Source organism: Akebia trifoliata, chromosome 11 (genome assembly GCF_017979445.1).
Source record: "Akebia trifoliata isolate Shusen 1 chromosome 11, ASM1797944v1, whole genome shotgun sequence".
NCBI classification, from domain to species: Eukaryota; Viridiplantae; Streptophyta; class Magnoliopsida; order Ranunculales; family Lardizabalaceae; genus Akebia; species Akebia trifoliata.
Window position 1 is genome coordinate 1,838,946 of NC_141385.1, and position 11,798 is coordinate 1,850,743.

At 34.2% G+C, this 11,798-nt stretch overlaps 2 protein-coding genes across 2 annotated transcripts; one reads left to right on the forward strand and one right to left on the reverse strand.

Moving 5' to 3' along the window:
* Positions 1-3,206: 3,206 nt before the first annotated feature.
* LOC147390243 (transmembrane protein, putative (DUF1218)) lies at positions 3,207-5,084 on the forward strand. Its single transcript, XM_086458640.1, has 3 exons — positions 3,207-3,462; positions 3,559-3,764; positions 4,901-5,084. The coding sequence occupies exons 1-3, from the start codon at positions 3,364-3,366 to the stop codon at positions 5,082-5,084; spliced, it is 489 nt and encodes a 162-aa protein (XP_086314766.1). The 5' UTR covers positions 3,207-3,363.
* On the reverse strand, positions 4,815-11,798 carry LOC147390244 (trans-ocimene synthase, chloroplastic-like). The gene is made up of 7 exons (XM_086458639.1): positions 11,544-11,798; positions 9,770-10,016; positions 7,067-7,427; positions 6,751-6,969; positions 6,513-6,651; positions 6,169-6,417; positions 4,815-5,589 (listed from the first exon to the last, which is right to left on the reverse strand). Exons 1-7 carry the CDS (start codon positions 11,760-11,762, stop codon positions 5,251-5,253), a joined length of 1,773 nt encoding a protein of 590 aa, XP_086314765.1. The 5' UTR covers positions 11,763-11,798; the 3' UTR covers positions 4,815-5,250.

An 11,798-nucleotide genomic window follows, 5' to 3' on the forward strand; every position in this document is an offset into this window, starting at 1 on the left:
GTCTTATATGGGCAAAAATGTTTGGAATGGGCTAATTTTTTGTGAAGATGATCTTTGTGATGAGAGAATCATCCTGGCAAAAAATCATCAAATTCCAAAACTTCTAACCCCATCAAAATTGATTTACAAAAATTGGACGGTCTATAATTTTTCAACAAAAATCGGACGGTCTAGAAGTTTTGTAATGGGATGATTTTTTGCCAGGATGATCCCCTCACCATAGAGATCATCCTCACAAAAAATCAGTCCATTCCAAACATTTTTGCCCATATAAGACAAAACGCGTTGTCTATATGATTGTCGTTTGAACCTGATCCATGAATATATGTGTTGAAAAGTTTATATGAGACAAACAAAGGAAATGGATATGTGATCCTGTCTTCAACTTGAAAATGACAAAAAGTTTGATATTTGGAAATCACAAGTGTGAAAGAGTGACTAACAAACAACTTGGAGATATTTTGTGTTGGATGGCAACGTGTCTATTTCGATGAACCTTGCACCACAAGATTGGTGGCTATGTGGTTGAACATGATATGTTCGAAGAAATACCTATAAGACATGATGCATTAAATTATGATTAAAAATTAGTGATATTTGTAGCGAATGGACGAATTGAAATTTGATAGTGATCCAAGCCCCGTTAATATGCTACCAAATGTAGACGTAAAGTAGAAGGCATAGTAGACATGAAAGAACCGCACAAAAGATATTTGTTGTATAATTTTGAGGACTCTGTATGTGAAACATAATTTCAGAAGTCATGAGCTTTTATTAAGTACAGATCAAGCCAACCAGATTGAAATCGGCCATGTCTCTGACACCATGAAAGATTTTTAACTCAATTGAAATATTAGAGATAAATAATGTTATTTGAAATTAAGAATTAGTGGATACATTGATCTAAGTTAAATTCATATTAAATAGAAAACTAACCATCATAATGACTTGATCTAATCTTGAAAATGATCCAATGCATTTCAATAAATCATGAAAGATCACAACTTAATTCAATGCATTAATGATTCACTTTGAAAACATTAATGTTATTAAAAATCCAATGAATAGTGATTTTCTGCCACCCCTTGTAACATGCACCCCCATCACAGAACCGTAGATCACTTGCTTTGGGATATGACAAATCAAAAATCTTTTTCTTGTGTATCCCAAGGCAAATGATTTATGATTCTGTGATAAGATTATAAGGAGTATGTTAGAGGGGGCATTAGGTGATATCACAACTCAAAACCAAATGTGCAAAACAAATAGAATTAGATTCATGTCGATTTCTATCACATTGTGCACCCAAAGCTTTTTAAGAAAATACTAAGAATTTCCACTAAATTCAAATCTTTTAGGAAACATAGGCTCCTCTATAAATCAACATACCAATTCTACTTTTACGCCATTTGAAAGCATCACCTTCTGTCTTAGCTTACCTAACTAAGTTATTTAATAATTGAAGTTGCCAACTAAATTAGTGGATAAAGTCTATGGGTGATGATACCATACACCTCGATTTAATTCCTCCCATCACATAATTATAATTCTCAATACAAATAGGCGTATGCGTTCTTTTTTCTTATTTAAAAGCGGTGAAATCCAACCCTATTTAAATTAAAACGTTATTATTATTACATATGCATTGTGGGTATCTCAAGAAGACTCACTCAATAACAAAGAAGTGAATTTGTCACTTTAAATAAATAAAATGGCGACTTCGCTGCTTTGCACAATTAATCTTATTTATGGGACGTTTAATTAAGAATTTTTTTTAATTTGACAATTAAGTTAGTGCCCAAAAATTAGGCGGCCATTTAGCAAGAAAATCCTACATTAAGGTGTACCAAGTAATTTTACCCAAGAAATACACACAACATCAACCCAACATGACATCCATGAAACCACACCCTTACATCACTAGGATTTTTTTTTTTTTTTTTTTTTTTAACTTTACCCTAACAGAGCAATACTTATACTAGGAACATGTGATAATGACAAGGACGACTTCAAATCGTAGAACATGGTTTTGTACTGATAGAGCAATTACAGGAGGACTTTTTTTCCTCAACCCAGCTAAGAGGATAAACTTGGATTCCCTAGAAAGCACTTTTTATCTTCTAGGGATTAGTAAATATTTTCTAGGGATACCTTTGCATAGGAATTCTAAGCATCTCATAATGTTTACTGCCATCTCACCCACTTAATAGTAGGAATGGCAGAGAATTTGAGGGCAATTTTAATTTTTGGGATTTTTTCTAAGCTCAAAACACTTTGAAGCTCTCCATCAAATATACGGTTGGGATGTGAGAAAAAACACGAATTTTCTAAGAATCAACTAATGCATTTAAGAAATAAGTTTTTTTACGATCCTTAGGTTAAGACTTAAAATTTTCACTCCATTAACGCCTAGGTACTTTGGAAGCATTAGTTGGGTCTTAAGATTTGCTATCAGAGCCAACTCCACGTTCAGGGTTTGAGTCATGAGGAGGCGATTATGGGGAAAAAAAATATGGTATGGGATATAGAAGGGGGAGCTTGCCATGGTATAGGATATGGAAGGGGTCCGTCATAGTAAACCACCGTGATTAGTCAGGGAAAGGGCTTGAAGCGTGGGGAGTATGTTACGATTCTTAGGTTAAGACTTAAAACTTTTCATTCCATTAATGCCTAAGTACTTTTGGAGCATTGCTTTGAGTCTTCACATAAGTTGAACATTTAACAGAAATTTAAATTTAGGGACAAGTGTTGCATAATGGACCGCTTTTGGCCTCAAATCTTTGAGGGATTTAGAGTCATCTTTCAGAATATTTCTCTATGTTTTAGTGTTGGGTATTAGGTTCGCGTGTCATTTCAAGCCCCGAATAATAAAAGATCCAAATCTAAATAGAACACATTATCATGACCAGACTACAATCAAAATCCTTAAATTAGGTAGTTTGATGGATCATTTTTCTAAGCTTAAACAATCTAAAGGTCCCTTTATACATGGAGTCTGATCATTCCCTCCTCCCTCTGTACCCCACCCAACACTCATGAAAGGAATCTAAGTGTCAAAAAAAAAGAAAAAAAGAGAAACAAAAGTAAAAGTTATGAAGAAAACGGATACACAAAAGATGCTTTTTCTTCTTTATAACAGCTAATCACTTTTCAAATATTATTAGTTTATTTATTGTTCATAACTTTACCCTTAACACCCCCCACCCCCCCCCCCAAACCACACACACACACACACATATGCACACACACCCATCCACCCACCAGTTGCTCACTAAGAGTGAAAATCCTTGCTAAAGATCCCTCCCTTCTCTTCTTCTTCTCTTTCTAAATTAACACAATTCATTAGAGCTTCGCAATAGCTAAATGGCGAAAGCCCTTGGTGCGTTTGTGTGTTTTGTGATCGTGACTATGGACATACTAGCTGGGATACTTGGCATCGAAGCCGAAATGGCTCAGAACAAGGTATGTTTTTATACGGAAACAGAGAAAAGAAATTTATGGTTTATGTTAGTCACATAATCTATAATTTATGTTTTGTGAATATTGTTATATTTATAGGTGAAACATCTAAGACTTTGGATCTTTGAGTGTAAAGAACCAAGCCCTGAAGCTTTCAAGCTAGGCCTAGCTGCAGTAGCACTTCTTGGGCTCGCGCACGTTATAGCTAGCGTGCTCGGTGGGTGTGCTTGTGTTTGTTCCAAGGAGGAGTTTGATAGATCACCTGCTAATATGCAATTAGCAACTACTTGCCTCATTCTCTCATGGTATGTGTTTTACATCATCTCATGGGTTAATAATTTTAAGGATCCCAATCACATTAATGGAAAGATAATGAAAATGGTGTAAAGATCGGACGGTTTGGATACTTCGACTTCGGTTGAATATGGAGTCGAGACATTATATAATTTAAAGTTTTAAACCCACTTATATTCACATTCCTTTCAAGTGCTTAGTGTTGGGGAGAATATAGAAGTAGAAAATAATCACAATTTGACAAGGAAATCAATGGGTGAGGCAACTATCCACTTAGAGCACCATATCTTGCTCAAATACCCAGGGCACATAGAATACCCCCACAAACCACACATGATAGATGATCAAAATTGATACATCCCATCAATTTGATGCAATATAATATGATACATTAGATATACTGAATCATATTTGGTGTATCTCTTCACAAATGGAAAGTGGTGGTACAAATTAAGAAGGATATTTGATATGTTTGTATCATTAGTAAGTATTTTTTGAATTAGGAAAATTTCTATTAGGTATAATTTTCCTCATTTATTTCTTTTGTTTTTTTAATTTCTTTATAAACTAACGAGGTTTTTTTTTGAATATCTTTCCTAACGTGTAACACAACCTTCAATACCTAACAACTTGCCATTGTGATGAGATATACTGAACATCATTCAGTATATCTCCTGTATAATATTATATTGCATCATGTACTCTATTACACCCAATGTTTAGTTGGGTCATGTAGGTTCACGCAACGCACCATTTGAACCAAACCATAGCACTTGTTCATGTCCAATCACACAATGGACGGTGGGATCCAAATCAGCACATATCTGCCCTCTTGATCACTTAACATCCCATCGGTTGGATAGGTGGCATTATGGAGTACATATATTCGTGATCGTGGCCTTAGCACATTTATAGCTTCCACTAGCTAGAACTTCAAGGAAACTCTCTTAGTTCATTTGTGGGTCTAATCATGAGAGAGATAAAACAAGATGGATCACCATTTTTTGCACCAGAAGATGCTTTCCTAGATCATTTTTATAGCAAATAGAATAATTTTCAGATGGAAAAAATCAAACAGTTAAATTTTCTTTATCACCATAATAATTCGATTACAATCACTGAAGAACTACTTCCATTAATTGAACAGGATCATAGTAGCAGTTGGTTTCTCAATGTTGATCATAGGGACATTGGCAAATTCAAAATCGAGAGGGTCTTGCGGGATCTCACACCACCGATTTCTATCTATCGGAGGAATTCTGTGTTTCGTTCATGGACTCTTTTGCGTCTCTTACTATGTCTCTGCCAATGCTACCAATGGAGAACAATAAAAATCGAATAGCGGGCAATGATATTGCATCAATGTCTGATATGTTCTTATCCCAACAACTGAAGCAAAATTCTGAATGTAAACTCATGCATAGTTGCAAGACTTTTTTTATAAGAATTGCATGTAGGATTGAAAACTAATTAATTACATAATTCTGTTTTTTCTGTTCAAATAGAATACATGATTGGGTCTTGTTCTGTCAACATGAGATCAAGTTTAGTTGAAATGGGTTCAACGAACAATGAGATCACTTGATCTTTAATAACTCCATCTGAAGTACCAATGCCATCTCCATGTTCGAAGATATACTGACCTGTTCTTGCCATGTTTAAGGCCATGTTTATGATGGATTTATGGAGTGAACTTTTAACTCTCTCCTCGTTAAGTTTCTTCCATGCACTGCTAATTAATCCCTTAATGTATTCTCGTGCTTTTTCCTCGGATACACCCTTTTCTTTCATGTGACATTGAATAGATTTCGGTACGTCTCCTCTCTTCATCTCAGCCTTCAACATTAAACAACAAGAGATCAATTGTAAGTTCACCTACTTGGGTATTCTAATTATCGTAAGTTCACTTAGTTAAATGTATCAATCGTTGATTCCATCATTGTAGATCCTACAAGCCACAGTTTCAAACTCTTAGTTCAATAAACGACACAAGTTTTTACTGAAATTTTAGTGCCCACAACACTATCTACTTCTACCTAATGGGTTGAGGTCCATACAACGTAAAGTCTGTTATGTCTTCGAAAATGGTTCTCTTATTTCAAGATACGACACAAACCTAACTGAAATTGTTTATAACAGAGGAAACATCAGAGAACCCAAAACCACATAATCGGTTGAGGTCTATACAATGTAAAGTTTGTTAACTTCGAAAATGGTTTTCTCTTAATTAAAAATGACTCTAGACTAATTGAAAATTTCAAAAACAGTACGAAAATCAGTGAACCGAAAACCATCTACCTAAACTAGATAGTATTGGATTATTCCTTATTGCAACATAACCACCGATATAAGTGCAATTAAAGCAGTATATATTGAAGAGCGAGCACAATGTACTTAAGATTAAGAGCGACATACCTCAGAGGTTCCTAAGTCATCGCTAAGTCTGATAATTACTGAAGACCAATAAAATAGGTCTGAGTGATGCTTTAAGGAGTTAAGTGACTCATTTGTTATGGTTTCCCCTCTCAAAAAGAATGAATGAACCATGGCGGCCGGACCACCCACAGAAATCCATGCATTTCCCAAGTACTCATCCAGTGTCGGTGTGTAACCATTTGAAAACCACCTTGCTTCCACTAAGTATGATTTACAAAGGCTTGCCCACTACACAATCATCGTTAATCGTTAGAACGGGTCGTAGAAAGAATTCAGAGTAATATGAAAGTGAATCAAAGATTAATTTTTCTTGTAATTAATACCTCTTTCTTAAAGTAAGGTAAAGCATTAAACCCGTGATCTTTTTCGACATCGATAGCAATTTCATTAGCAAAGTTGAACATGGCCAAGTAGCAGATCTTCATGAAGTTTGGTAGGTTCTCCATGGCCTTAAGATCCCACCTAGAAAACAAAAAAAAATTAAAATCGAAGTGAAGATTCTTAGAAACTAAGATCATTTGTTAGGTCAAGCAATTTAATCATTTCTTCAATCTTAATTACCTATCCACAGCATCAGTAAAGAGTTCAAGTTCATCTAATGATCCATATACATCATACATGTCGTCGATAGCTGATAGTATGCAAATGAATTTGGTGAGGTCTTTCCTGCATTTCGAAAACTGAGGCTCGAAAGCAATCCCCATTGCCCAAAAGAAATTTTCCACCAAACGATCCCTCGAAAAGCTGAGTGTCTCTTTGAAACCCAAGTCTCTCCACCACCTAACAAAAAAAATAAAAATAAAAAAATCTTGAGATTCCCTAGTAATCTTAATTAAAATTAGTGCATTAGAGTGCGATATCAAGTACGTAATCATACCTAGATAGGTCAATTAATTCCCGTTGATATATCGATTGTACTAAGTTGAAATCTAACTTGGCTAGCTCAAGCAAAACCAAATTGTTATTATCATCTCTTTCATAAACATCTATGAAATTCCTTGCTTCTAGCCTTGGCATCCTCCAATTCAAGGGAAGTTGGAGGGAGTGTTGCACTTGCTTTGCTCGAATTACGTCAAAGGACTTGAGACTCTCAGAACTAAAATTCATGGCTTCCTCTAATACATCCTCACCATGTATCAAAAGGTGTGAAGCTTCATACAAACTCAAGAGCCCCTCTGCATCTTTGCTTAAGCTTTCCATGAATCTCCCATCTTTATTCATGAATTTGTTAAACACATCTGTTTTAATTTCAGAAGTCCCATACATTATTTCTAGTTAGAAAGGAGAATATATATTTAGTTTAAAGAAATTGTTTACTGCAATAATAGCAATGTAGGTATCAAAAAATCTAAAGAAAATTGGTGTGAGAAACAACTATAACAATAAAAAAATGCGAATCAAAATAAAGAGAAAACAACACAGAATTATGTGACTCGACAAGTTTGCCTACGTCCACGAATAATGATGAGTTCCTTTTACTATTTCACTATAGAAGCAGAGTTATAATCTCTCAATCACTCATTCTCTTAGTAAAATTGAAAATCTCCCTCATTGAAAGTTTAAACCAAGTTTATTTTATTCGGAAGGGTTCAGAGGCCTAAAAAGAGCCAAACATTTTTCAATATGTGACGATCCTTAGGTTAAGACTTAAACTTTCCGCTCCATTGACACCTGGGTATTTTTTGAGCATTGTTTGAATCTTAACATTTGGTATTAGAGCCAACCCCCCGTCCAGGGTTCAAGTCATGAAGAGGCGATTATGGGAAAAATAAAACTCCTTTGTAGTATGGGATATGGAAGGGGTTCAAAAAAAAAAAGGGGGGGGGGGGGGGTGGGGGGGGGGGGGGAAGGGTCCGCCGTAGTAGGCCATTGTGATTAGTTTGGGAAGGGGTGACGTAAAGAAAAAGTGAAAGAGGTACTTGTACCTGGAAAGAAGGCCAAGGGGCTCACCATAAAGTGGGCCAACGAGGGTGTCAGCCTTGAAGTGTGGGGTTATGTTACAATCCTTAAATTAAGACTAAAACTTTTTGCTCCATTGACACTTAAATATTTTTAAAGCATTGGTTTGGGTCTTAACACAATATACGGGTTAGAAGTTTTAGAATGGACTGATTTTTTGTCAGCCTTACCAGAAATCAGCTTAATCCGAAACTTCTAACCCCAATTTAATTACATGTTGAAGAATCGTAGACCGTCCGATTTTTGTAAACCACTTTTGATAGGGTTAAAAGTTTCGAAATGGGCTGATTTTTCATGATGATGATCCCCTCACCATAGTAATAATCCTCACAAAAACTCAGCCTATTCCAAAATTTCTAGCCCATATAGTGGAAAAATGTTTGGCACAATCCCCTTTATTATTAAGTTATAATCTATACAAAGTTCAAATTGGCTCTAGGGAAAGAAAAGTACAAAATTGTGGTGTACAATCTATTCTACTCGTATTAAAATTAATATGAGATTTGATATTTGCATGGAAAGATTTGAGGTGCAGGAGACGGGTTTTAACCTTTTCAAGGATTTTTGAGATTTAAAGAGATGTGTTTGTTTGAGAATATTCCTAGTACTTCTATGTTTTAAAATTAATGACAAACCCCTTGACTATAGTCATCTCTAATAGAATAATAAAAAAAACATATATAAATGAAAAAATAAAAATAAATTTATTCTCTCTTCCCATAACTGTGAATCTTTAACTCAAATAGATGACAATGATGACTATAACAAATATGATGACGGAAATGACTATGGTCATCATCACCATCAAAATGATTTGATCTATGTATGTTAGATTTATTAAAATATATAAATAATTCTTAATAATTAAAACATACTTTCAAAACTCGACTTGAATGTCTCTCGAATTAATTCAACTCAAAAATTAACAAGTCGACTTAAATGAATAAAATGAAATTATATTGAATATATGAATAGTTTTTAATAAATAAAAATATTTATTTTTTATTTTTTAAAGTAATATTAATAACCAAATAAATTGGTCAATTTTTTAATTTAACTTGGTATATTTTTATATCAAACCACTTTGTAAAGTTGTTAAAAGGGTATTTCAAGTATTTTCTTAAAAGAATCTTCAAAAGATCTTTAATTGGTTAATATTTTATTAATTGGGACATAAATGATTCATATTGTTTATTAAGGGACCATTTGATACATATTCTCAATAAAGAGTCATTTACAATTATTGTCACAAAATTTAAATTACTCCAACTAAGTTTTATAGGATGAGGCCAATTTGGTTAATTTTTAGATCCAATTGTAGATTTGGCTTTTAAAAAAGAGTCGTGCTGGGGTGATACAGAATTTACTGCGATTCTAACAATTCTGATGTGGACATGCATACATAACCGTAGATGATTTTTACTCGTATCACAAGGAAACACATCTATGATTATTTGCACATCCTACGTCAGATTTGTGAGAATCGCAGTAAAATTTTTTTTGTCATTTCAGCATTTTCCTTTAAAAAACATGGAATGGGAAAGATACAAAAAAAAAAAAAAAAAACATTAAATATATTTTTGTCATTATTTATGATTCGTAAGTTACCGAGTTAACTCACCTGAACTAACTGAGTAGCCATTTTGTCTTAGAAGTCGAAAATTTAAAGCAGTCATGTAAAGATCGTTGCAGGCTTCCGAATAAGCTCGATCAAGAGCATCTTTGATCTCCTCCTCAAAGTGATACGTCAATCCCATCCGTTGGATCGAATCCACGAGTTCTAATTGAACCAACGGTTCTTTGGTCAATTTGAGAGTCCATTTAGCTCCTATCTTCAACTCCTCTAAATATGTGGAGAACCCTTCATACTGCAAGCGTTCATACACAGATATGAGTTATTAAACCCAGTTTTTGGGTAACAAAGATTTGTTGTTTAGAAATTTATGCTGATGAACCAATGGCATGATGCCATGTGTATTAAATGAGCGAGTGTGATTGGTTAGAAGAGAGAAAATTTTGGAATAATTTAAGTGCTTTATTTTAGTATTTTTTCAATACACATGGTTTCATGCGATTGTGTCAAACCCTTCCTAATCGATTTAAATGTAGAGTCCTGATAATCTAACTACCCTATGTAGGGGTTTCAATGGATAGTCGAAAATTTGAATCCGATTCGAATTCGGATAGAGTTTTAGAACATACGTAGGATTCAAATTCGAATTCAGATATCAGATAAAAATTTCAGGCTCGAATTTAGATATTGTTGTATTTGAATTGATAAGCATCCATTGACAACCTTAACCCCATGTGGCACACTCAATCGACTCTCTTGATATGATAAGTTTGGGAACCATAGATCTGTACACATCGGGATACACAATTCCTCCGAGATACACATTTTTATGGGGAAGTGCAATTTTGTATCTCGAGATGTATATATCTACAATTCTCAAACTTGTCACTCCTGGAGAGTCGATTAAGTGTGCCACATGGGGTAGTCAGATAACAAGTTGAAATTCCAAAAACAATTTCAAAAACAGTAAATTATCATTTTCAGAATTAACATATTTTTGTGTGAGTGGGCAAAAAAAGCTTATTGTTTTATAAAGTGGATTTTTTAAAACTATTTACTAAAATTAAAGCGGAGAAATAATTGCTTTTTTGTAAAACAATAATCTTTTGCCTCACTTAAATACTTTAATCTCGAAAATGGTACCTAACTGTTTTAGGAATTAAACTAACCGGGCATGTTTTGATAAATCAACCTTTAATAAATATATAAATTTATATCTAACTTATATAATAATTATTTTTATTATAAATTAGATTAATAGGTGATAAATCATAGTTAATTTTTATTAGATCAAGATAAATTATATTTGTATGGAAAATATATACGAAAATGATTTCGATCAAGTTTCAAAAAATTCAGATGAGATTTTTGAAATATGAGAAGAGATGACTTGGATTTCAGACAAATCATTGAAATAGACTAGTTTAATCTCAATCTCGTTTGTTCGAGATTAGATAGATCCACTTTTTCTTAGATAAACATTTGTCTTGGGAATCTCTCACATCCCTTAGGCCATGTTGGTTGAGGCTAGCATTTTCTTAAGAGTCGTGCTGGAGTGACCTCAAGATTGTACCTAATATCGCACATCCTGACATGAAAATGTGTAGGAATCATAGATTTTCTTCGAGATACACATTCTTGAGGTCACTTCAGTATTATTCTTTCCCTAATAATACAAAGGGAAAATGCTAGTCTCAACTCTGGACCCTTGGGATGTTAGGGATTCCTAAGAAAACAAACTTAATGATCTCCGAGTCAACTCAAACTTATGGGAGTTTTTAAAATAAGTCGAAAAGATCACCATCATTAAAGGTGTACTTACCGTGTAGGGACTTCTTAATGATTCGATGAGCTGATGATCCCAAATGGTTGGGTGATAATTAGCTGATCGACGCTCATTTGTTCGTAACTCACAGGATTTTGAGTGGGCCAAGAAGTAGGGTAGTTTTGCTCGTCTTGGTTTGCATTTGGTTTGTAACCTTAAGGCCAAGGGATGATGGAGTCCAACAATGGATGGTAGAGAAGGAAAAATTAGATCCATTTCAAAAGTAGGTTGGAAGAGAAAGTGAGAGGCGAA